This window comes from Pongo abelii, chromosome 16 (assembly GCF_028885655.2).
Source record: "Pongo abelii isolate AG06213 chromosome 16, NHGRI_mPonAbe1-v2.0_pri, whole genome shotgun sequence".
Taxonomy (NCBI): Eukaryota; Metazoa; Chordata; class Mammalia; order Primates; family Hominidae; genus Pongo; species Pongo abelii.
Genome location: NC_072001.2, coordinates 86,022,952 through 86,048,784, shown reverse-complemented (window position 1 = coordinate 86,048,784; position 25,833 = coordinate 86,022,952). Strand labels below are relative to the sequence as shown.

Here is a 25,833-nt window from a genome sequence, read left to right as displayed (position 1 = left end):
TTCTGTGGCCCTGTTCTTAAAGGAATTGCCTTTGTCATATTTGTTTTTGTTCCAAAGGTGTCCCTCAGCCTAATATAACTTGGTTGAAGAGAGGAGGATCTCTGAGTGGCAGTGTTTCCTTGCTTTTCAATGGATCCCTGTTGTTGCAGAATGTTTCCCTTGAAAATGAAGGAACCTACGTCTGCACAGCTACCAATGCTCTCGGAAAGGCAGTGGCAATGTCTGCACTCCACTTGCTGGGTAAGTGTCAAATTCTTATTGCTCCTTAAGTGCCTCCTGTAATATGCACAAAGTAGGCCCCAGTTTTGTTGATTTTGGAGTTGAGGAGTGAACAAGATGGACATCAGATGGTTTTAACCATTGCTACCACTGCCTGCTTAGAAACGAGCACTAAATTCTAACACCCTATTTTACCACCCTGTATTCCCAGCACCTAACACAGGTGTTAGTGTTTGTGTGTGTGATTTTTTTTTTTTAAACAGAGTCTCGCTCTATCACCAGGCTGGAGTGCAGTGGCACGATCTCGGCTCACTGCAACCTCCGCCTCCTAGGTTCAAGTGATTCTCCTGCCTCAGCCTCCTGAGTAGCTGGGACTATAGGCGCGCACCACCATGCCCAGCTAATTTTTGTATTTTTAGTAGAGACAGGGTTTCACCATGTTGGCCAGGATGGTCTCAATCTCTTGACCTCGTGATCTTGGCCTCCCAAAGTGCTGGGGTTACAGGCATGAACCACCGCGCCCAGCCAGATGTTAGTGTTAAGTAATGGTTTCATGAAGGAATGAAATTGAACCATTGGCAAAATTAGTATAAGAGTATAGAATCCATTGCTAAACCAAGAGGAGAAAACATGAAAGAGATTTCTCCAAAGCTTTCCTTGTGGGCAGTTAGAGGAGCCCAGAGATATAAAGAGACAGGGGGTGCCAATGCAGGGAGTTGGAATAGCTGTCACGCACAAAGCATTTTGATGCGCATTAATTCTTGTGATACTTATGATAGCACAGTGTTGTGGGTGGTATTTTTAAATCTCATTATATTTATGAGGAGCCTTGGGCTCATAAAGAGTTTGGACTAGTGCCCAAATATGTGTAGTCTGCTCTTTTGGTGCTTTCCCTGCTACCCCTCATGGACTCTTAGTACTAACAAAGGCAGTGGTGTGCCACCATGTGGCTCTTTCCAAAAAGCCTCTGTGTGATCTTCCAAAATCTTGGAATGGAAGAGTTGCAACAGATTGGCTAGGCTAACCCTGTCTGGTTCTTGAATGATTTATCCATGCTCCCTGAGAAACCCCAGCCTTGTTTCTTTCTTCTGCCCATTTCCACTCATGAATCTGCATGCTTGTCTCACTCCTACATGGCATACCTCTTCTCTCAGGAATCCCCTCAAGCCAAGCAGCTCATGACTTTGGTAACTTGATGGAGAGATCAAATCATGGCATTCCTCCACCATCCTGTGCTCTTATGTGCAAGCTTCACAACCTTCCTAAAAGCCCATACTCCTCACCATGCAAACCTAGGGAACACTGCCCATTCTCTTGCTCCCAGCATTCCTCTTGAGAGGCAGAGCTCTATCCAACCAATCTGCTTCCTCCAGTCCCTTTTGGAATTCTGTTGAATACATTTTTTTTCATCTTGCAATTAGGCTAGAAACCCTGGAAACATGCAGAGATGCCACATGCTAGCACAGTGAGTAACTCTAAACTCCTATAACACCCCACACATCCATATTCACACACACCTCCCAGACCTGTGGTCATGAGCTTGAGTATCCAGGAGCACAGTATTATTATAGAGGACTCATTTCCTAATAGCTGTCTTTAAGAACACCCAAGCTGGACCAATAATTAGATAATGTCTAACTGGTAAAAAGTGCTACTTTTTTTTTCCTCAGAACGAAGATGGCCAGAGAGTAGAATCATATTTCCGCAAGGACATAAAAAGTACGTTCTCCAGGCAACCAACACTAGAACCGACAGCAATGACCCAACAGGAGAACCCCTGCTTCAAGGTCTGGGATTTTGACCTTTTCAGATTTGCTATGTGTGAGGCATGTGTAAGGAAAAGGATTTAGCTAAAAGACCATCTGTGTTTTTCACTTTGCAATATGTAAAATTATTTCTAGGCATTTGGCCAGCCTTTTTCTTGACCCTCAGTCTTTAGTGGTTCAACTTATTCTTTCCATATTGAAACACTTTTTAGAAAAATCCACTCCTGAGGAAGCCTACAGAGCTCATATCTCAAATGTGCACCATTATTTGTGATAATATAAATATTGATTTCCAGTTTCAAAACTATTGCCAATTTGGTAAATATTAATAGATATTAATAGTCTGCTATGAGTATTGGAATTGATTTTTTAATTGTTCTTTTTTCAAGACATAGTTTTCCATGCACACCAACTTTGTTATGCATCAGTGCTTAATCAGGAGAAGCTAATCGAAGGATTACAAGCTTGTAAAACTGCAGAAGGCCAAGGGATCAAGGTAGAGTTAAGAAAATCAGAAATGCTAGAATCACAGGAAACCATTACTGGTTATCTCAGCTCCTTGTAGCTCAAAAATGGGTAAATCACAGAAGGACACAAAGAAACTCTTTTTTAAATTATTTTTTTATTTTATTTTATTTATTTTGTTTATTTATTTGTTTATTTTGAGACAGAATCTCGCTCTGCTGCCCAGGCTGGAGTGCAGTGGCGTGATCTCAGCTCACTGCAAGCTCCGCCTCTCAGGTTCATGCCATTCTCCTGCCTCAGCCTCCCAAGTGGCTGGGACTACAGGCGCCCGCCACCACGCCTGGCTAATTTTTTGTATTTTTAGTGGAGACGAGGTTTCACCGTGTTAGCCAGGATGATCTCGATCTCCTGACCTCGTGATCCGCCCACCTCAGCCTCCCAAAGTGCTAGGATTACAGGCATGAGCCACTGCGCCCGGCCACAAAGAAACTCCTTTTAAACCTCATGTTGTACTCTGTCTATTTTATAGGAACAATAATGGCCACGTCGTTTTCACCTTTTAAATCTTGAGCAATGCCTCTCATTTGCATAATGTATCATGCAGAATATAACTCTACCGGTAGGGATTTTAAGAAATGTAGTTTCTAGGCTTTCACCTCCTGAGACGCAAGCGAGAGCACAGAAGGGGAAAATAGTGTTGAGCTGCCAATCAGCAATCCATCACGTTACTTATGACACCATTCTCTTATGGTATTTGTATGATACATTTCTTCTCCTCTTTTAGACATAATACTAACATTATTGTATACCCAAATATCCATTCATTGGACATTCAACAAATATTTGCCCAGTGCTTACTCTTCCCAGGTCTGGGGATGCAGATGACCTCCTCCTTGAGAAGCTCACAGTCTGAAGAGGGAGGCAGTCACGTAAACAGATACTGTAAAGCACTGTGACAAGTTCCATAATAAAAAGATGACCAAAGTACAATGGTAGCACTGAGGAAGGGGCCCCACCTCTCTCTAGAGAAGTCAACTGAGTTTTCATGTAGGTCATTATGTTTGTTCTGGGAAGAGGAAGGAGGAAATTCCAGTCAGAGAAACCATGGTGTGTTGCATGTGACATGGAACATGAAGACCAAAAGAACTGCCTAAAATAAATTAATGAAAAACAAAAAGGATATGTGTGAGGCTGAAGCTATTGGTGAAGGTGAAGCCTTTGGAGTAGTCAAACTCTTGGTTTATTGGGACTACTTGCATTGTTCTGCCACCTCCTACATGCACACACACAAACACATGCCCAAATATACAATCACACACACACACATTGTGGAATGTCCCAGCCCTTCAAAGGATCCTTAGCTTAGCATTTCAAAGAGACTACTTTCTTAATTTAACAAATATTGGTTGCATGGCTAATATTTCACATACCCTGTCCTAGTGTTGAACAGGGTAGTGTTTATGGTCTTGACATTCCAGTAGGGAAGATGCACAAGAAACCAGTAAACAAATAAGTATTTAAGAAATTTCTCAGTAGTAAGGGCTATGAGGTACACAGTGATAGGAGGAAGCCACTTTAGTGAAGACAGTCGGGATGGGCCTTCTAAGAGGTTATATTTGAGCCCAGACCTAACGGATGAGGTGAAACCATTTGTGCAGAAAAATGAGAAAGAAGTGAAGACCATAAAATTGGAATAAGGTTAATGTGGCCTCAGAATGGAAATAAGATTCATGTGACTAGGGTACAGTTGAGGGAGAGGGAGAGGGATATGAGATGAGGTTGGAGAGTGGCTGAGAACCAAATCATTCAGAGCTTTGAGGTCCAAGGTAAAGACTCAAGAGTTTACTCCTAAAACATGGGAGGTCATTGAGGAGTCTTATATGGTAGTGATATGGCATGATCTGCTTTTCAAATGCATTTGTGTCAAAAAGCACTAAGTAGAAAACAAAAACAAGTTATCAAATTGGACGGACCGCATCAAAATTTTAAAGATCTCCTCATCAAAGACACCAATAAGAATAATGAATACATAAGCCATAGACTGGGAAAAATATTGGCAGAACATATGTCTGATGAAGAACTTATGTCTAGAATATATAAAGAACTCCTACAAGTTAACAATGAATATCTCCTACCACACACACACACACACACACACACACACACACACAGTGGGCAACAGACTTGAACAGACATTTCACAAAAGATGATATATAGATGGCATCAGGGAAATGGAAATTAAAACCTCAGTGACATACAATTTCATACCCAGTAGAGTAGCTAAAAACAAAAAGACTGACAATGCCAAATTTTGGCAAGAGTATGAAGCAACTGAAACTCTCATGCATTGCTTAGTGTGTAAAATGTTTAGACCACTTTGGAAGACTATTTAGCAGCTCCTAAAATAGTTAAGCACACACCTACCCTCGACTTAGCAGTTTCACTCACAGGTATTTACCTGAAAAAAAAATGTTCACAAAAAGCTTTGTTCACAAATGTTCAACTTATTGATAATAGTCATTGACAGGAGAATAGATTAAAAACTATGGTATATTTATACAATGGGAACATTATTCAGCAATAGAAGAAATGAAATGAACTGCTGACATGCACAATGATATGAGTGAATCTCAAAAACATTATGCTAAGCAACGTAAGAAACCAAAGGCCGGGCGCGGTGGCTCACGCCTGTAATCCCAGCACTTCAGGAGGCTGAAGAGGGTGGATCACGAGGTCAGGGGTTTGAGACCAGCCTGGCCAACATGATGAAACCCCATCTCTACTGAAAATACAAAAATTAGCCGGGCACGGTGGTGCACACCTGTAATCCCAGCTTCTTGGGAGGCTGAGGCAGGAGAATCGCTTGAACCTGGGGAGGCAGAGGCTGCACTGAGCCGAGATCATGCCACCGCACTCCAGCCTGGGTGACAGAGTGAGACTCTGTCTCAAAAAAAAAAAAAAAAAAAAAAAAAGAAACCAAATACACAAGAGTACGTATTATATGAAGTCCAAGAATAAGTAAAACTAATGTATACTGATAGAAATGGACAAATTGCTGCCTGGGAGGGGAGAGCAATTGATTGGAAAGAGGCAAGAGGGGGATGATGAAAATATTACATCCCTTGCTTTGGATCATGGTTACGTAAGTGCTTACAATTGTGAAACCTTGTAAAACTGCACACCTGAGATATAACCACTTTATTGTATATGAATTATACCTCAATAAAAAAAACACACATTTTAAAAGAAATGCACATGTCCTGCCTTGAACTGCCAAGGTATCTTTGTGAAATGTGGCATAATAGAGTCAGACACACTTGGGATCCAGTCCAGCTAACAGGTGACAGACCTCGGGCAAGTTACTCAGTTTCATTCAGTTTCTGCCTCTGCAAATAAAAATATCAACTTCACAAGATGATCTTGAAAATTAAATGAAAAATTGATTATAAAGTGTCTAACTCAGTACCTGTCACCTGGGAGGTTCTCAGTAAACATATCTACTTTTAAAAAATTATTTTTAAATAAACTGTAATCCTGAGTGTCCAACTAAAAATATATTTTACATTTTTGCTTTGCAAATGATGCCATGTGCAATTTAAAACGAACTTCAAAAATCAGAAGGAAAAACTGGAAAACAAGTGAAAGAAATCACTCTGCTATGTGAGAGAGCCTATGGACACAGCTGGTAGCTATTAATTATTTGCGATTATTACAGGAAAATCTGGCACCTTCTGTGATCACACACAAATCCATCATCATCATGTCCTACCTCATCTTTTGCTGAGTGTCAGCAGGGAAGGGAAAGGCTATTTGGAATAGGGACTAAAATTTTTAAAAAGCTGGGATTACTGGAGGTGGTCGGCTTCTACTCTTGTAAAGGAAACTCCTACATTTATCTCTTCAGATGTCTCTGTGACAAATTATTTATGCAGTTACAGGATCAATCTGAAGTTTAGATTAAGAATTAATGGAAAAATAAGAACAGAACTCAAATGCATCTTTAACCTTACTGCTTAATCCCTAGTCCCTGTTCCTCCTGCTAAATCATCTTTCGTTTCTCTGCCTGATCCACTTTTGAGAAATTGAACCCGTTAGGGCATCCCCTAGAGAGGCCCTCCTCTCTTGTCCTGTTGGCTGTGGTTAGAGAACGCTGAGGAGGCAGCCCACTGCTGAGAGTGCCTCCTCTCTCTCTGGGATTTTTCTGGCAGACCCAGCTGGCTGATGATAGTCCCTCTCCAGGCTGTGGTCCAAGGACCCCATTCTGGCCGCCATTCTCACCAGTTATTACAGTAAATTAGTTGAGGGAAAAGAAGATTTAGAGGACTCCCTTGCACTATGAGATGGCTTTCTCTCCATATGCTACTTAAAGAACCAGACTTAAAGAACCAAAAAACATCTCATGGTGGTTTTTGGCCATGTCCTCTCCAGCTCGTCATCATTTCTCTTTTGGGGCTTTCATGATATTTTGTTTTCTTTCCGCAGAGCCTTTTTGGGAGCCTGGTAACTGGTCACATTGTTCTGCCACCTGTGGTCATTTGGGAGCCCGCATTCAGAGACCCCAGTGTGTGATGGCCAATGGGCAGGAAGTGAGTGAGGCCCTGTGTGATCACCTCCAGAAGCCACTGGCTGGGTTTGAGCCCTGTAACATCCAGGACTGCCCAGCGAGGTAAGTGAAGTCACTCTTTGTATCTCATCAACACCAAGTTTTTGTTTGTTTTGAAAGGTGCAGTAATTTGGACACAATAATTCAATAGCTAAGTTTTTTTTATCACTTACTGTATACTAGGCATCCTGCTAAGTGCCTTACATGGATCACAGTGGCCTGTGAGGTAGATGTTGTTAATTTCCTGTTTCATAGATGGGGAAACTCCCCTAGGCCATACAGTTATAAGGACCAGAATTCAAATTGAAATAGTCTGATTTTAGAGCCCCTGCTCTCAATCACTACCCAAACCTGCTTCCTGCACACACAGTCCTATCAGTTCTTTAAGACTTTAGTGAGGCTAATTTCTTGGGTTTACTTAGGAGATAATTCAGTGGGCCAGAATCACCAGAGGCACTAGTTAAAAACACAGTTCTCTAGACTTGACCCTGGAGGTAAAACCATTAATAAGCTTTCTAAGCAATAGGTAATACAAATCAGTAATTTTTAAATGTCCAAAATCAAATTCATGGCCTCCAGCAAACTTACTCCATCCCCAGTATTTCAGATCTTGATGACTACATCCTAGACGCCCCTCTTTCTCTCACTTCCATCCATTCTTGTCCATTTCCACTGTTACCACTAAAGTCCAAGCCGTCATTGTTTCTTACATGGACTACTCCAGGAGTCTCCTGGTTCTTATTTCCCTCCCTGGAGTACTTTGTCCACTCTCTAAGAATAAAGATATTTGAAACAAATTCATCATGATGGTTCTCTTAGTTTCATTAGGTTTCTACCTCTGCAAATAAAAATATCGACTTCACAAGATGATCTTGAAAATTAAATGAAAAATTGATTATAAAGTGTCTAACTCAGTACCTGTCACGTGGGAGGTTCTCAGTAAACATATCTACTTTTAAAAAATTATTTTTAAATAAACTGTAATCCTGAGTGTCCAACTAAAAATATGTTTTACATTTTTGCTTTGCAAATGATGCCATGTGCAATTTACACATTTATTTTAGGACAAAGGCCAAAATTCCCAGCACTGGGATTGTGACTATCTTGTACATCTTTTTATCTCATGTTTGAAATAGTGCCTAGCAATAGTAGGTGCTCAGTAAATATTTGCTGACTGACTGAGTAAATGAGTGGAAGAATTGAAGTCCCTTCATATTTGGGCCTTGGGCTATCTCTTTTATTGCTTGTCTCTCCCACACTGGTTATTTGATCTCCTTCCATGCTGGTCTTTTTTTTGTCCCTTAGATATACTATTGTGTTTCCTGACTCCGAGGCTTTGCACATACTTCTCCCTCTGCCTAGGACACTGTCCCCTCTCTCTTTACTTAATCATTTCTGTTCATCTGTATATACCTCAATACATGTTCAGGGAAACCATCCCTGAACTTGGCCCTCCAAAGTAAATCACGCCTTATGCTGTATGATTTTTATATGTCCTTATCATTCTTCATAATTCTTACCACAGTTGTCTGTCTTGCTCTCCCACTAGACCGTAAATTCTATGGGGAGTAAATCCGCAGGTGTTTTGCTCAATAATTTATTCCTAGCACTTAGCACAATGTCTGCTCCATCATATACTCCCTATAAATATTTATGAACTCATAAATGAATGATTACAACACAGACCCTAGCCGATAGTTGACCAAATAGTACCAAAATCCATAGTAAAAACAATTAACAAATAAAAAAGCATTTGTTGAGTGCAAACCAATGAAGAAGATACTAACATCTTACTGATGAGAAACTGGAGAAATGTTTAATATTATATAGCTCACTGCCCTTGGGCAGATGTCCACACTAGATCCAGTCTCTAAGAGTGCCTTGGAGGAGAGTGGGAGGCAGGGTCACAATGTAAAGCAAAATAGGTGTCTTGGGACATGTTCTTAGGAGGGCTATCAATATTGCAGGCACCCTAACCGATAGGTCTTCCAGTACCCTTTGTAATTCTCAAAAGGGAGATCTCATGTTAAGGTCATCTGTCAGAAAGCAGCAAACTCATGCTTCAGTAACTTGGAGTAACATGATTGAGAAAGCTGTTTTATGGCATTTCTTGATTTTCAAAACGTGGAGAGAATCCACATTGGGAAATATGTCAGCAGTCTTGTTTCTCAAATATTCTAAAATCTTTGCACACTCCTAGGATAAACAGTCCCACACTTTCATACCTAGCAGAGACCATAGAGATCATCTAATCCCAGATCCCTCTACATCAAGGCTTCTCATCATTTCTGTGCTGAGGCTCCCTCTGGTGGTTTGGAGAAGCCTGTGGCTACCGTCTCAGAGCAAGGTTTTTAAATATGTAAAATAAAATACATTTGATTACAATGGAAACCAATTATATTGAAGTTCATTTAGTGAAATATTTTTAAAGATCTGATATATTGCCGGGTGCGGTGGCTCACGCCTGTAATCTTAGCACTTTGGGAGGCCAAGGCGGGCGGATCACGAGGTCAGGAGATCAAGAACATCTTGGCTAACATGGTGAAACCCCATCTCTACTAAAAATACAAAAAAATTAGCCAGCCGTGGTGGTGGACGCCTGTAGTCCCACCTACTCAGGAGGCTGAGGCAGGAGAATGATGTGAACCCGGGAGGCAACGGTTGCAGCGAGCCGAGATCGCACCACTGCACTCAGCCTGGGCGACAGAATGAGACTCCGTCTCAAAACAAACAAACAAACAAAAATCTGATATAGATGTACTTCTCTATCAACACAAAAAATAACAAGATATAGTTGTGCTTTAATTTTAATATGGTGATGAATATAAATGATATTTTGAGATACTTGTCATAATGTAATGTGTAAATAGCTATGATTTCTATTGGTAACAAAATCACAGGTATTATTAATGCTACTGTACTTGTGGCCTATGTTTCTATAATTGAAGGAAATATTAAATTTCAGTTAGAGCTTAGTGACAATGAAGACGGAATTCTTTTTCCATCCAAGTATGTGGTTTCCTTGGATAACCGTGGACATCAGGTTAGAAACCCCTGCTCTGCAGTCTCCCAACAGCATCTTTGTCCCAACAGACAAAGCACTCAATATCTCAAAGGTGTCCAGCTCCAAGTTCAGTCTCCTATAATCATTAAAGCATGAACTTTAGAGTCAGATAAATCTAGAATCCAATCCCAGCTCTGCTGGCAGGTTAGTCATGTGGTCATAGCTAAGTTATTCAATTCAGTGGACATCAGTTTCTTTTCTACAAGAATGGGAATAACATGAGAATTATACAAGCTAACATGTAAGTATCTTGCAGGGTGAACAACACTTAGATGCTGGAAATATATTTTCTTCATTTTAGTTTCAGTGAGTTGAACTCCACCTTTTGGAAATTTCCTCCTAAATTTGCCCCAGCTTTACCCTCTAGGGCCACACAAGTAACAGCTCATCATAAACCTGAAGACAGCTGTACCCCATTCCTAAAGTAGTCATCTCTACATGATGACACTGTTGCTCCTGAGTTAAAGAAGGTCTGAGAAAAAGGCTGGGAGTCATCTATGCTGCTTCCCATTCCCATAGCGACATGTGACAGCCTAAGACAGCCGTGGTGTTGGGATCAGCTTTTTCCTTTGATGAGACGCCCCCTCTAAGGTCTGGCATACCAGTCCTTACTAAAGTCCTGTAGTTTTTGTTCCTAGGTGGTTCACAAGTGTGTGGTCACAGTGCTCTGTGTCTTGTGGTGAAGGATACCACAGTCGGCAGGTGACGTGCAAGCAGACAAAAGCCAATGGAACTGTGCAGGTGGTGTCTCCAAGAGCATGTGCCCCTAAAGACCGGCCTCTGGGAAGAAAACCATGTTTTGGTTATCCATGTGTTCAGTGGGAACCAGGGAACCAGGTAAAGCTAACACATCTAGTGTGTGGACAGCACTATCTGTCCACACAGATAGTGTGATAATAATCACAAGGTGATATTAATCACCTTGTTTCCAATAAACTACTTTTGGGGCAGGGGGGCAGGAATCTGACTGGTCTCTGAAATGAATGTATGTCTTTGACCTCAAGGTTTACATTTAGAAATCATAGTATCTCTGTCTTCCAGTACAAAAGTGAACCAAGTTTGGGTTCTTTGAATGCAGTGATGCCATAACAGAAGCTCCAAGGTAGACCAGTTTAGGGCAGTAAGAATAAAAGCAGCCTTCAGGAAAATGAGGAGGGGAACATTAGTGGTATCTGCACAAAAGCCTCAGAATCTTCATCCCAAATGCCACCTTTAATAATGTTATAATAAAAATACTTAGGAAAAAGTTTAATGTGTAGGAACCCATAAATAAAAATATAACACCTTATTGAAACACATAAAAGTTGAGCAAATAAAAGACTTATTATACTCCTGAATGGAAAATCTCAGTACTATGAAGATGTCGATTTCCTTAAATGAATATATGCATGTAATACAATTCCTATTAACATCATAGTAGAACTTTTTTTGTGGAATTAAAGATAATTCTGGCATTCACATGGGAGATAATATGACAATAAAGACATAAATTTTTATTTTAAAAAAGTATTGGAGGTATAGAGAGACTTTCTTCATCCTATGTCAGAGCATGATGCAAAACTGTCATGAGTAAAATAGTACAGCATTAGTGCGGAAGAGACACAGGTTATGATGTATAATCAGAGCTCAGAAACGGACCAGATTGACTTTAACATTTAAAGGCAGTTAATCATAGGAGAAAACATTGTTTTAAAAATAAAAGATATAAAACTACAAAATATTTTTCAAGAAACTAAAGAAGATCTAAATAAATGGAAAGCTGTAAGACTTATTATTACTAGTAACACAATACTCTCGAAATTTATCTACAAATTCAATGTGATCACTATCAAAATTTCATCTGGTTTCTTTGCAGACGTTGACAGTCTGATCCTAAAATTCATGTGGAAATAGAAGAGACACAGAATAACCAAAACAATTTTGAAAAGGAACAAAGTTGCTGGACTCAGACTTCCTGATTTCAAAACTTACCAAAAAGCTATAGTAATCAAGATAGTATGGTACTGACATAGGATGGACATATAGATCAATGAAATTGAATTGAGTCCAGAGATAAACCCATATATATATATATAAAATCAACTGATTTTCTGTAAGGTTGAGAAACCATTCAATGGGGGAAGAATAGTCTTTTAAACAAGTGATGCAGGACAACCAAAAAAGGAAGTTGGACCCTTTACACCACATACGAAAAAATAAAATGAATCAGAGAACTAAATTTAAGAGCTCAATCTATAAAACTATTGGAAAAAAATATAGGTGTAAATTTTCATGGCTTGGATTAGGAAATGGCTTCTTAGATATAACAACAAAAGCATAAGCAACAACAACAAAAATAGATAAATTGGACTGCATCAAAATTAAAAACTTTTGTGCTTCAAAGGAAACCATCAAGAAAGTAAACAGACAACCTAGAGAATGGGAGAAAATGCTTAAAAACTGCATGTCAAAAAGGAGCTTATCTCTAAAATATGTAAAGAATACTTACAACTCAATAATAAAAACACAAATAAACTATTAGCAAGATATACAAATGGCCAATAAGCACATGAAGAGATGCTTTCCATTAGTCATTAAAAAATGCAAGTCAAAACCACAATAAGATACAATTTTTGGCTCACTGGGATGGCATTAGTCAAAGAGATAGTGACAAATGTTGGTGAGGATGTGGAGAAATTGGAACCTTCATGCTGCTGATGGGAATGTAAAATGGTACAGACACTTTAGAAAACGCCCTAGCAGTTCCTCAAAATGTTAGATTAGATCTATTATATGACCCAGAAATTCCACCCCTAGGTATGTATCCGAAAGAAATGAAACATTCAGGATCTACATCCTAGGGCAAAAAAATACAAATAAGAAATGGAGGCCAGGCGCGGTGGCTAACACCTGTAATCCCAGCACTATGGGAGGCCAAGGCGGGCGGATCATGAGGTCATCCTGGCTAACACGGTGAAACCCCATCTCTACTAAAAGTACAAAAAATTAGCCAGTCGTGGTGGCGTGCGCCTGTAGTCCCAGCTGCTCAGGAGGCTGAGGCAGGAGAATGGCGTGAACCCGGGAGGCAGGGCTTACAGTGAGCTGAGACCATGCCACTGCACTCCAGCCTGGGCAACAGAGCGAGATTCCATCTCAAAAAAGAAAAAGAAATGGAACATATGTCCACACAAAAACTTGTACATGAATATTTGTTGAAGAATTATTAATAATAACCACAATGTCATTAAGTAGAAACAACCCAAATAACAACACCCCATAATAATAAAAAAGGGAAACAACTGGTGAGTAGATGTGCTGTGGTATGCTTGCACAATTGAATATTTGACCATCAAAAGGAATGAAGGACTGATATATGCTACAATAGGGCTAAACCTTGAAAACATTATGGTAATTGAAGGAAGACAGATGCAAAGGACCACTCTGCATGGTACCATTTATACAAAGTGTTCAGAACAGGGAAATTTGTAGAGACAAAAGGTAGACTAATGGTTGCCGAGGCCTGGGGAAAGAAGCAATCGGAGGAATTAGGAGTGACTGTTAAAGGTATGGGGTTTCTTTTGGGGATGATGATCATGTTCTAAAATTGATTATGGTAAAGGTTATACAACTCTAAATTCCGTTAACATTTGATGGCAAATTGTATAGTTTGTAAATTGTATCTCAATAAAGTGGTTAGCCAAAAACAGAAAAAAGGCAGTATAAGACAAATTGGCTAGCTAATGTAAGAAAAATAAAATCAGAGCACAGACTCAGAACATACACCAAAATAAATTCTAACTTGATTAAAGAGTTAAGTGTAAAAGTAAGTAAATGCAAGTAGAACTATCATGTCAGTAAAGACCTTTTTAAGCATAAAATAAATTATAAGGACAAATTAATAGGCATTATTATAAATAAGTAAAAATTTTAAGAACTGAATGTCAAAATTTTAAAATTTTTTTCCTGTAATTGAACTCACCTTAGAACACAAGTCTTCATTTTTGCTCACGGCAGAAAAACCAAAACTTGGCAGACATTTATGGTTTTAAGCATAGTCATTTCCGGACTTAAGCCCAATTGATTCAAGATTTGCCCTGTCATTTTTTTCCTTCTCCCCAGAGGTGGTCTAAGTTTTGTGGGAGAAAGGAAGGTGATATGGTTAGGCTTTGTGTCCCCACCCAGATCTCATCTTGAATTATAATCCCCATAATCCTCAAAATCCCCACATGTCAAGGGAGAGACCAGGTGGAGGTAATTGAGTCATGGGGGCAGTCTCCCCCATGCTGTTCTTGTGATAGTGAGTGAGTTCTCACAAGATCTGATGATTTTATAAGGGGCTTTTCCCCCTTCGGCACTTCTCCTTCCTGCTGCCTTGTGAAGAAAGTTCCTTGCTTCCTCTTTGCCTTCCATCATGATTTTAAGTTTCCTGAGGACTCCTCAGCCATGCAGATATGTGAGTCAATTAAACCTCTTTCCTTTGTAAACTACTCAGTCTCAGGTATTTCTTTATAGAAGTGTAAAAATGAACTAATATAGTAAATTGGTACAGCAGAGAGAGGGATGCTGCTATAAAGATACCCAAAAATGTGGAAGCGACTTTGGAACTGAGTAACAGGCACAGATTGGAACAGTTTGGAGGGCTCAGAAGAAGACAGGAAGATTTGGGAAAGTTTGGAACTTCCTAGAGACCTGTTGAAGGGTTTTGACCAAAATGCTGATAGTGGTATGGACAATAAAGTCCAGGCTGAGATGGTCTCAGGTGGAGATGAGGAACTTCTTGGGAACTAGAGCAAAGGTGACTCTTGCTATGCTTTAGCAAAGAGAATGGAGGCATTTTGCCCCTGTCCTAGAGATATGTGGAACGTTGAACTTGAGAGAGATGATTTAGGGTATCTGGTGGAAGAAATTTCTAAGCAGCAAAGCATTCAAGATGTGACTTGGATGCTCTTAAAAGCATTCAGTTTTATGCATTCACAAAGAGATGACTTGGAATTGGAACTTATGTTTGAAAGGGAAGCAGAGCATAAAAGTTTGGAAAATTTGCAGCCTGAGGATGCAATGGAAAAGAAAAACCCATTTTCTGAGGAGAAATTCAAGCTGGCTGCAGAAATTTGCATAAGGAATGAGGAGCAAAATGCCAAGACAATGGGGAAAATGTCTCCAGGTCACGTCAGTGGTCTTCACAGCAGCCCCTCCCATCACATACCCTGAGGCATAGGAGAAAAAAGTGGTTTCCTGGGCTGAGCCCAGGAACTTGCTGCTTTGTGCAGTCCGAGCACTTGGTGCCCTGTGTCTCAGCCATGGCTAAAAGGAACCAACATACAACTCAGGCCATTGCTTCAGAGGGTGCAAGCCCCAACCCTTGGCAGCTTACACATGGTGTTGGGCCTGCAGGTGCACAGAAGTCAAAAACTGAGGTTTGAGAACCTCTGCCTAGATTTCAGAGGAATGTGTGGAAAAGCCTAGATGTCCAGACAGAAGTTTGCCGCAGGGGTAGGGCCCTCATAAAGAACCTCTGTTACAGCAGTGCAGAAGGGAAATGTGGGGTTGGAGCCTCCACACAGAGTCCCCACTGGGGCATTGCCTAGTGGAGCTGTGAGAAGAGGACCACTGTCCTCCTGACCCCAGAATGGTAGATCTACTGACAGCTTGTGCTGTGTGCCTGGAAAAGCCAGTCACTTAACACCAGCCCATGAAAGCAGCCGGGATTGAGGACTGTACCCTGCAAAGCCACAGAGGAGGAGCTGCCTAAGGCCATGGGAGCCCACCTCTTGCATCAGCATGATGGAAGACATGGGGTCACGTCTGGATGTGAGACATGGGTTCAAAGGAGATCATATCGGAACTTTAAGATTTGACTGCCTCATTGGATTTTGGCCTTGTATGGGGCCTATAGTCCCATTATTTTGGCCAACTTCTCCCATTTGGAATGGGTGTATTTACCCACTGCCTGTACCTCCACTGTATCTAGGAAGTAACTAATTTACTTTTGATGTTACAGCCTCATAGGCAGAAGAGACTTGCCTTATTTCAGATGAGACTTTGGACTTGGACTTTTGGGTTAATGCTGGAATGAATTAAGACTTTGGGGGACTGTTGGGAAGGCATGAATGCTTTTGAAATGTGAAAGGAACATGAGATTTGGGAGGGGCCATGGGCAGAATGATATGGTTAGGCTTTTTGTCCTCACCCAAATCTCGTCTTGAATTTTAATCCCCACAATCCTCACATGTCAAGGGAGAGACAAGGTGGAGGCAGTTGGATCATGGCGACAGTTTCCCTCATGCTGTTCTCATGATAGTGAGTGAGTTCTCACAAGATCTGATTGTTTTATAAAGGGGCTCTTCTCCCTTCACTTGGCACTCACTTCTCCTCCCTGCCGCTTGTGAAGAAGGTGCCTTGCTTCCCCTTCACCTTCTGACATGATTGTAAGTCTTCTGAGCTTCCCCAGCCATGCTGAACTGTGAGTCAATTAAACCTCTTTCCTTTGTAAATTACCCAGTCTCGGGTATGTCTTTAGAGCAGTGTGAAAACGGACTAATACAGAGGGGATGGTAAGCTTAGGCAGTTTCTTCCTGACTCTGAAAAAGAGGTGTCTGGTCCACAGAGCTGTACCCTAATCCTCTTTAACTTCCCCCTGGGGACAGTTGGTTACAGTCCCCTTGTAATAGGTCTTCAGCTATCCTGCCTCAGTACATGATCTTAGTACACACAGCATGCATGAGCTTGTAGGCTTTACACTGCATTGTGCTTTTTTGTTCCAGTGTCCTGGACGTTGCATGGGCCGTGCTGTGAGGATGCAGCAGCGTCACACAGCTTGTCAACACAACAGCTCTGACTCCAACTGTGATGACAGAAGGAGGTAGGGGCCCCACCCCAGAGCAGCACACATTCTTTCCTGACTCAGGACAATGATTATAACTGCCTGAAAATGGAATCCTTTCTAGTTTCTACCAACTCTCATAATTGACAGTTTTCAATTATGATTTATTTAGTGTCACCTTCAATAGTATATATTATACTGAAATACTAGTTAATGTGCACTATTTATAATTACAAATTATTTGGATGTTAAACAATAAAGGGACAACACTCTGTGGTAAAAGGGCGAAAAGGATATCATTGAGAAAAGGCAGATACTTCTCCCTCTATATACTAAGTTAATCAAGCCTAATAATATTCCATTTAGGCTTACAGATTAAATCTTCTTAATGCTTTTAATGAACTACTTTATTTCTCTTTAGAAAATGTTTTGATTAGGATATTGTCACAGTGGTTAGCAGGTAGTAAAATAAACTTTAATCTTGTTGAGGAGGTTAAAAGTGGAGTTTGCTTTTCTCGTTTTATAAAAGTCTGAGCTGGTAGATGGTTTAGGGATAGAAGAGCTTTGTTCATTGGGTCATCCAGAGATCCAGATGCCCTCCATCTGGCAGCTCTACCATCCAAGAGAACAGCACCCCAGCCAGCAGAAAGTGGGGAGAGAGCCTAGAAGGCACACTAATCAGGGGCTTGGGAGTTCTATTATATCACTCACTTATTGTGTGACCCTGGACTGCCTAGCCACCTAATCTGCAAAGTGGGATATTATCATCCATGTGAACTTATGTTTAGAAAGTTTTAATGATTTAGCTTAGTGTGAAACACGAGGCAGCCTGGGTCATGGAAGATGCTCAATATCTAGCTATTTCTTCCTTTTCCATGTCCTGAGTCTTGCTGGAGAAAATGAGATGACCTTGACAATTGGCTGGGTTACCATTTTGAGCCTTCAGTAAGGTTTGGCAATGTAGAGTCAGTTGCATTTCCTATTCCCCACAAAGTGATTTCAAGCCAAAACCATTCTCCTCAAATGGAAAATGTTTGAAACGGCTGCTCTCATTCTCAACAGACAACCTAAGTTTCCTATTTTCCTGAGAAGATACAGACCACACACAGATTGATATGCATCGTCCCAGATGCTTTACTTTGCATTCACAAAGATATATTTAAAACGCAAATACATACATGGTCACATACATATTTTTCTGAAACTTGCTTTTTCTACCTAAGAATATATTATAGATGATTCCCATCAAGTAAAGATTAACTTTATTCTTTTTAATTTTGTACTTAATATTCTATTCTATTCTACTCAATATTCTGTCTAAATTTTGTACTTAATATTCTGTTGGATATTTTGTACTTAATATCCAATGTTGGACATTGGATAGTTTCAAACTTTTTGCTATTATAAAGGAAGCTTCAGTAAATATCCTGGAACATATATCTTTGTACACAAAGGGTAATATTTTTATAGGGTAGATTTTAGATAATGGAATTGAATTGCTAGGAATGCTCATTTTGATACTACCAAATTGCCATCAAAATTTCTATACCAGCAATATGTGAGAGTTGCCCCCTTTTCATCAACATGATATAGGTTTGCAGTCTTTTAAAATTTTTGCCAATCTGATGGATGAAAATTTATCTCATTGTAATGTGTACTTTCCTGATTACTTTTTTATATGATTTTTTATTCCTCATATTTTTTTCTTGAACTCATCTTCATTTTTTCTTTTCTGCCACCATTACCCTTGGCCAAACCACCATCATATCTCACCTGGTATACTGTCACAGCTGTCCAACTGGTCCCCCTTCATCCATCTATGCTCCTTTCCAACCCAGTCTCCACAGTACAGCCAGAGTGAGTTTTCCCAGATGCAAATCTGATCCTACCACCACCACAACCCAGCTCCCTGCTAGACTAAAATTACTTTAGAGGCTTTACTTGCTCTTAGGAAGATGGACCAAATCCTCAATGTGCCCTATAAAATACCACATGCTTGCCTGGGCATGGTGGCTCACACTTGTAATCCCAGTACTTTGGAAGGCTGAGGCAGGCAGATCACTTGAAGTCAGGAGTTCGAGACCAGCCTGGCCAACATGGTGAAACCCCATCTCTATTAAAAATACAAAATTAGCTGGGCATGGTTGCACATGCCTGTGATCCCAGCTACTTGGGAGGCTGAGGCAGGAGAATTGCTTGAACCTGGGTGGTGGAGGCTGCAGTGAGCCAAGATCACGCCACTGTACTCCAGCCTGGGCAACAGAGCAAGACTCTATCTCAAAAAAAAAAAAACAAAAAAAAAAACACCACACGCTCAAGTCCTACTTTTCTTCACAACCTCATCCGTTATCTCACGCTATCTCACTCTTCATGTTCCAGCCACACTGTCCTTCTGTCAGTTTCTCAGATATGTCACATACTTTCCAATCAAAGGTAGCAAAAAATAAGAGGCAGAAAATATAATACAGAAGATAAAGAGTGTAGAAGGATCTATGAAGAGGCTCAAAATCTGATTAAATTGGGTTTTAGACCAAGAGATATGAAAGTGAAATTAAAGGGTAGACTTTTTTTTAATAATGGAAGAAAAATCCTAGAGCTGGGGGTGAATCAGAGTGGCAGGGAGTCAAGTTACCATTCATTTTCTCTTTTATTTCTGTTTCCTCCAGGATTGGCTGTTCTGTTTTTATAACCTGGTGCTTTTCTTTCATGGTGTTAATATTTTTTCCTCAGATATCTGGTGGTTTATGGATGAGGGATGAAGTTGGTTAGTATAGAAAGCTGTCGAGGGTTTCTTCTGCAGTGTTTTAGCCCCCTTTTTCCCACAGACCTCTTCTGCTGGATTGGTTTATGACCATGGGCTCTCTATAGGTAGGTGAGATGTTAGATCTCACTTTTGAGTGGGTGGACAGGGAGCAATGGAGACCCCTCATTTGCCATAGTAGGGCCTCAGGAAATGTTAGAGAGTATTGTAGAAGGAGTAGCATTAGTGGCGTGGGTGGAGGATCAGTGGTGGGCAGGCTGTCTGCTAGTGTTTACCATATGCCCTGGGAAGGTTTTGGGAGCTGTGGCTTCCATTGAAAAGTTATAGAGGGAATGGGAATTGTCATGGTGGAGCTAGCCCAGACTTATGGCAAGGTGACAACATGGGGACCTACAGAATGCTGAGGACACAGAAAGTTGGTTTCTCAAAATGGTGATTTCTAACTTTTAAATCAGAATCACCTAGGAAATTTCTGTAAAATAGAGATTCTTGGGCCTCACCTCAGCAGTGAATCAGAACCTTCATGAGATTGCCTGGCCATCTACAGCATTTTAAAGCTGTTTGCTTCTGCCTGCTTCGAATAACCAGGCAGGCTTGGGATCTACTGCCCTCAGAATCAGCAGTTCCATCTGGCTGATGGTGAAAGGAGTTACTTGAGGCAGAAGTGGAGCCAGACTGAATAGAAGTGAGAAATTGAAAAAAGCTAGTAGAAACACGGTTCCTTTAAGATTTCTGCTGCCATTTCTGCACTCATGCTTCATGTAGAAAACACATGAACCCCAGTTATATGCATAGTGCAGGTGCCCAGACTGCATTCACCTGGCTCAGGTGTCCCTGTCCTGAGTCTTGTCCCTGGCCAGGAGGAAGTTATGCCCTCTACTGGACAGACCTTGCTTTGTATTTATTATTATTTTTTCTACTGTATCCTTAGTGACCAGCCTCTAAGCTTTCCTGGGCTTCAGCTTCTGTGTTGGTCCATAGCTCCCTGTGCCTCTCTCATTCTTTGTATTTAGAAAGCTCAGTAGTCCTGTCTTTGACTTCCCACTGGCCCTGCCTTTCATCGGAGCAAAAGGGGCTGTTTTACAATCCTTTGGGCTGGAAACAAAAGTCAACTTGGAATGATTTATGCAAAGAGGGTGAGGGATTTATTAATAAGACAAGACCACCCAATACTTGTGCACAATAATTTGGTATTCTTTTAAATATATTATTTGAATATTTGTTCAAGTTTCTTCAATGGAAAGCTGATCTCTGTATAGGGATGGTTGAGGAGTACTCAGTCTCTTCTCTGTTGTTCAAAGTGACTCAGTTTTTGGTCCCTAAGATTCATACCCACTGGGGAAAACAAAAGCAGCTAACAGGACACCCACCTCTTCCATAAACCGTATAAACAGTTTGGTGGGACAGCGCTGTGTTAAGTAAACCCTTTGATAGAGTCTCCCCCTACTGGCCAATCATAGGATTACTTCCAACTACGTGCAATACTGTCAGAGTTCTTTATCACAAATTTCTCCATTTTATTACATTTCCCGTAAAACACTCCTTATGGATTTATGTGCCCTGATAAAGAACGTTTAATAGGACAACAAAAATATCTCATAGAATCCAAAGGGAGAACAGGGAGCATGCAGTCAGACCTCAGGAAGGACTACAACTAAGAAATGGGAAGTCATTGTTTTTTTTCTCTTCTCTCATCTCTGCAGTTCTGTGTGTTTCTGCTTCATTCTTTGCTTTTTATGAAAACTGGTTTTTTTCTATATTTCTGGCCGATGTGGAAGAATATAGTCACCTAATACTCCATGCTTCAGGTTTGCATGCCTGGTTCTAGCAACCTCCAAATCCTAAGAGAAATATATTTCTTCAACCAGCTCAAGTTAGGGCCCTCTTCCAGTCATCTTTGGAACTGGAAGACACTCTCAAGCAGTGCAAATATGTCTTCAGGAGCCCTGCCTTAGGGAACAAGGGCAGATACCCCAAAGTGGGCCCACTAAGTTTGGCTCTATCCTCTTTAGCATATGTCTTTTCAAAAATCAGAGAGTATTAACTTTCCATCCTGTTTTAAAAGGCAAGGAAATCAGGGATACATTCTTATTCTCATATGGTCTTCAGTAGTTTCTGACTGCAAGTCTTGGTGTGACCTAAATGTAAAAAAGAGTACTTCTTTTAGCAGACAAGATTGCTCACATATGAAGTCATACACCACAGTATGTTTTGAGTGCTTACAAACAGAAAATTGAAGTCTCGTTAACGAATTTGAGGTGGCTTATTGTAGATCATTATAGTAAATAATTCTCTTCCTTTGCCAAAATTGATTTCTTCCAGCTAGTCAGGATGTGTGTGCCTTGACTTGGTGTTGGAAGTCTGGAAACATATGATTTGCTTGCCATGCCCTCTTCATCAGAGCACATCTAAGCAGGTGCACTCTGCCCCGGGTGGTGGAGAATGTTGTCACTGTCGTTCTAGCCTATATGGCATAAAAGCAGAGGAATATCTTGGTCTTAGACTCTCCATCCAACCTTTAATACATAGTATGGAGTAAGGTAAAAAGGCTTGGTCCCAGCAAAAAGTTACACCCTGCCTCTCCTATTTTTTGTTTTTCTGTTTTGTTTTTCACTTCAGACCTACCTTAAGAAGGAACTGCACATCAGGGGCCTATGATGTGTGTTGGCATGCAGGCCCTTGGAAGCCCTGTACAGCAGCCTGTGGCAGGGGTTTCCAGTCTCGGAAAGTCGACTGTATCCACACAAGGAGTTGCAAACCTGTGGCCGAGAGACACTGTGTACAGAAAAAGAAACCAATTTCCTGGCGGCACTGTCTTGGGCCTTCCTGTGATAGTACGTACACCTCCCAGGTATCTCCACTGCCCCAGAGGCCTTGATGGCATCAGATCCTGATGCTACCATCACTGCACCAGAGACTACTAGTGATTACCTCATCAGTGTCCCAACTGAGGGGTTATTCAGAATGGATTTGGTAGCTTGGGACATCAGGGGATGAACTCCTTTATGTGGGTGCAGCTCCATGTTCTCTAGAGAAAAAGCAGTTGGATTAGTAGCATGCCAGCATCATTGGTTACTGCCTTTCTGACAAGCACTGGCAGTCTCTCCACACACTTCTCTTCTGCCTGGTAGTCTTACGTGCTAAGACAAAAATTCCATGGATGGGCTTGGGTATGTATGCTGATGTCCTGAAATTACATGTAAAAATTGTAGGTTTATTTTTCTAGGGAGCAGGTGTGTAGCTTTCATAAGTTTTTCAAGGAGTCCATGACCCTGCAAAAGTTAAGCATTGCTGCTCTGAGAACTCAAAGGAGCAGCATGGGCGAGAGGGACTGGGAGGGCCCAGAGAGCAGCGAGAGGTCACTTGGCTGAGCTGAAACGGAGTCCAATGCACTTCTGACTCTTGTGCAAAACAATGGCCCTGACCCAAAGCTGGTTTCTTCACCTTACTCTGTGATCTCAATTTATGGCTTTTCATAAAGTCAAATAATTTTTAATTAGGTCTCTAATAAGCTATATGTTATAGATTTTTTTTCTTTTTTGCAGGAGACTGCACAGACACAACTCACTACTGTATGTTTGTAAAACATCTTAATTTGTGTTCTCTAGACCTCTACAAACAAAGGTGCTGCCAGTCATGTCAAGAGGGATAAACCTTTGGAGGGGTCATGATGCTGCTGTGAAGATAAAAGTAGAATATAAAAGCAATTTCCCCATGTCGCTGACTCAAAAACATGTATTTCTTAAAAGACCAGATTCTATGGATCAAACAGAGGTTGATGCAAAAACACCACTGTTAAGATGTAAAGTGAAATTTTCCCATAGTAGTTTTATATTCCAATTTTTAAAAATGATGTATTCAAGGATGAACAAAAATACTATAGCATGCATGCCACTGCACTTGGGACCTTATCATGTCAGTTGAATCAAGAAATCACGAAGATTATGAGTGCATCATCACATGCTGCCTCTTTCCTGTGATTTGTAGACTAGCAGAGTGGTACATCCTAAAAACCTGGGAAACACAGCAACTGATGACTTCCTCTTCTCTCAAGTTGCAGGTTTTCAACAGTTTTATAAGGTATTCGCATTTTAGAAGCTCTGGCCAGTAGTTGTTAAGATGTTGAGATTAATGGCATTTTCATAGATCCTCGGTTTAGTCTGTGAAAAAGAAACCATCTCTCTGGATAGGCTATCACACTGACTGACCCAAGCGTTCATGGAAGCGTGGCATCTTGTCCTTGCTTTGAGAACACCCAAGAAAGAAAACACAGAGTAGATATTGCCGCCATTTGTACAACGACAGAAATCTATGACCAAATGAGGCATCTTGGAAGTCAAAGAAGAGGGAAAGTTAACCTTTTCTACTGATTTTGTAGTATATTCAGAGCTTTCTTTTAAGAGCTGTGAATGAAACTTTTTCTAAGCACTATTCTATTGCACACAAACAGAAAACCAAAGCCTTATTAGACCTAATTTATGCATAAAGTAGTATTCCTGAGGATTTTATTTTGGAAAATTTATAAGAAAGTAATCCAAATAAGAAACACGATAGTTGAAAATAATTTTTATAGTAAATAATTGTTTTGGGCTGATTTTTCAGTAAATCCAAAGTGACTTAGGTTAGAAGTTACACTAAGGACCAGGGGTTGGAGTCAGAATTTAGTTTAACATTTGGGGAAAAGGGTAAGGGTTAGTTTCAGTTTTAGGATTAGAGATAGAATTGGGTTAGGTGAGAAAGGAAGTTAAGGTTAAGGCTAGAGGTGGCTTTAAGGGTTAGGGTTAGGACCAGGTTCAGTCAGGGTTGGACTGGGTTTAGATTGGGGCCAGTGCTGGTGTTAGTGATAGTGTCAGGATGGAGGTTAGGTTTGGAGTAAGTGTTGTTGCTGAAGTGAGTTCAGGCCAGCATTAAATTGTAAGTTCTGAAGGTGATTTGGTTATGGGGTCTTTCCCCTGTATGCTACCAGTTGTGTCTTTAGATGGCACACAAGTCCAAATAAGTGGTCATACTTCTTTATTCAGGGTCTCAGCTGCCTGTACACCTGCTGCCTACATCTTCTTGGCAACAAAGTTACCTGCCGCAGGCTGTGCTGAGCCTAGTTCCTGGTCAGTAATAACTGAACAGTGCATTTTGGCTTTGGATGTGTCTGTGGACAAGCTTGCTGAGTTTCTCTACCATATTCTGAGCGCACGGTCTCTTTTGTTCTAACTTCAGCTTCACTGACACTGGGATGAGCACTACTGTATGTGGAGGCTTTGGTGATTGGGAATGGATGGGAGACAGTGAGGAGGACACACCAGCCCATGAGTTGTTAATCATCAATCACATTTGATTGTTGAAGGTTATTAAATTAAAAGAAAGATCATTTGTAACATACTCTTTGTATATATTTATTATATGAAAGGTGCAATATTTTATTTTGTACAGTATGTAATAAAGACATGGGACATATATTTTTCTTATTAACAAAATTTCATATTAAATTGCTTCACTTTGTATTTAAAGTTAAAAGTTACTATTTTTCATTTGCTATTGTACTTTCATTGTTGTCATTCAATTGACATTCCTGTGTACTGTATTTTACTACTGTTTTTATAACATGAGAGTTAATGTTTCTGTGTCATGATCCTTATGTAATTCAGAAATAAATTTACTTTGATTATTCAGTGGCATCCTTATAAATGTAGGCAGCTTATGTGTGTTATTTTTTGGTAGCCTTGGGTCTTGTCACCGTAGTTGCGCCTTCGTCAATCTAAGAGCCACCCCAGTGAGTTTGATTCCCTGGACTATCCTTCAGAGTGTGGATTACAAGACTCAGAGCAGATCTCACAAAGGTTCACTCTAATGCCCTCATTTTACTCATTTACATATTGTGAATCACATTTAAAAGAATCTCAAGAGCAGCAGAAGAAAGAAGTCCCAAACAGACAACCTGAAACAGGTATTGAAGTAAGTGGTAGTTGGAAGAGCAAGCGGTACTAATAGCCTTTTAATTTTTTAAAGACTTTTTTTAGAGCAGTTTTAATTTCACAACAAAATTGATTGGAAGGTACAAAGATTTCCCATATATGCCTCATGTCCCAACACATATATAACATCCCCCATTATCAGCATCCCCCACCAGAATGGTACATTTGTTACAATTGATGAACC

The 25,833-nt window shown here is 40.5% G+C and overlaps 1 protein-coding gene across 8 annotated transcripts in view; it reads left to right on the top strand.

Annotated features, from left to right (window-relative positions):
- Positions 1-25,356, top strand: part of ADAMTSL3 (ADAMTS like 3) — a 388,590-nt gene extending 363,234 nt beyond the window's left edge. For 3 of the 8 annotated variants that reach the window (XM_024232567.3, XM_054531729.2, XM_054531734.2), the window contains 7 exons: positions 58-240; positions 1,890-2,006; positions 6,933-7,116; positions 10,756-10,954; positions 16,861-16,958; positions 22,300-22,514; positions 23,226-25,356. In XM_024232567.3, coding sequence (XP_024088335.2) covers positions 58-240; positions 1,890-2,006; positions 6,933-7,116; positions 10,756-10,954; positions 16,861-16,958; positions 22,300-22,514; positions 23,226-23,332 — 1,103 coding nt within the window. In that variant the 3' untranslated portion in view covers positions 23,333-25,356. Of the gene's footprint in view, positions 1-57; positions 241-1,889; positions 2,007-2,374; positions 2,482-6,932; positions 7,117-10,755; positions 10,955-16,860; positions 16,959-22,299; positions 22,532-23,225 lie in introns of those variants that run through there. The other 5 variants (XM_024232568.3, XM_054531730.2, XM_063716271.1 and 2 more) reach the window with 4 other exon arrangements.
- Positions 25,357-25,833: the final 477 nt, after the last annotated feature.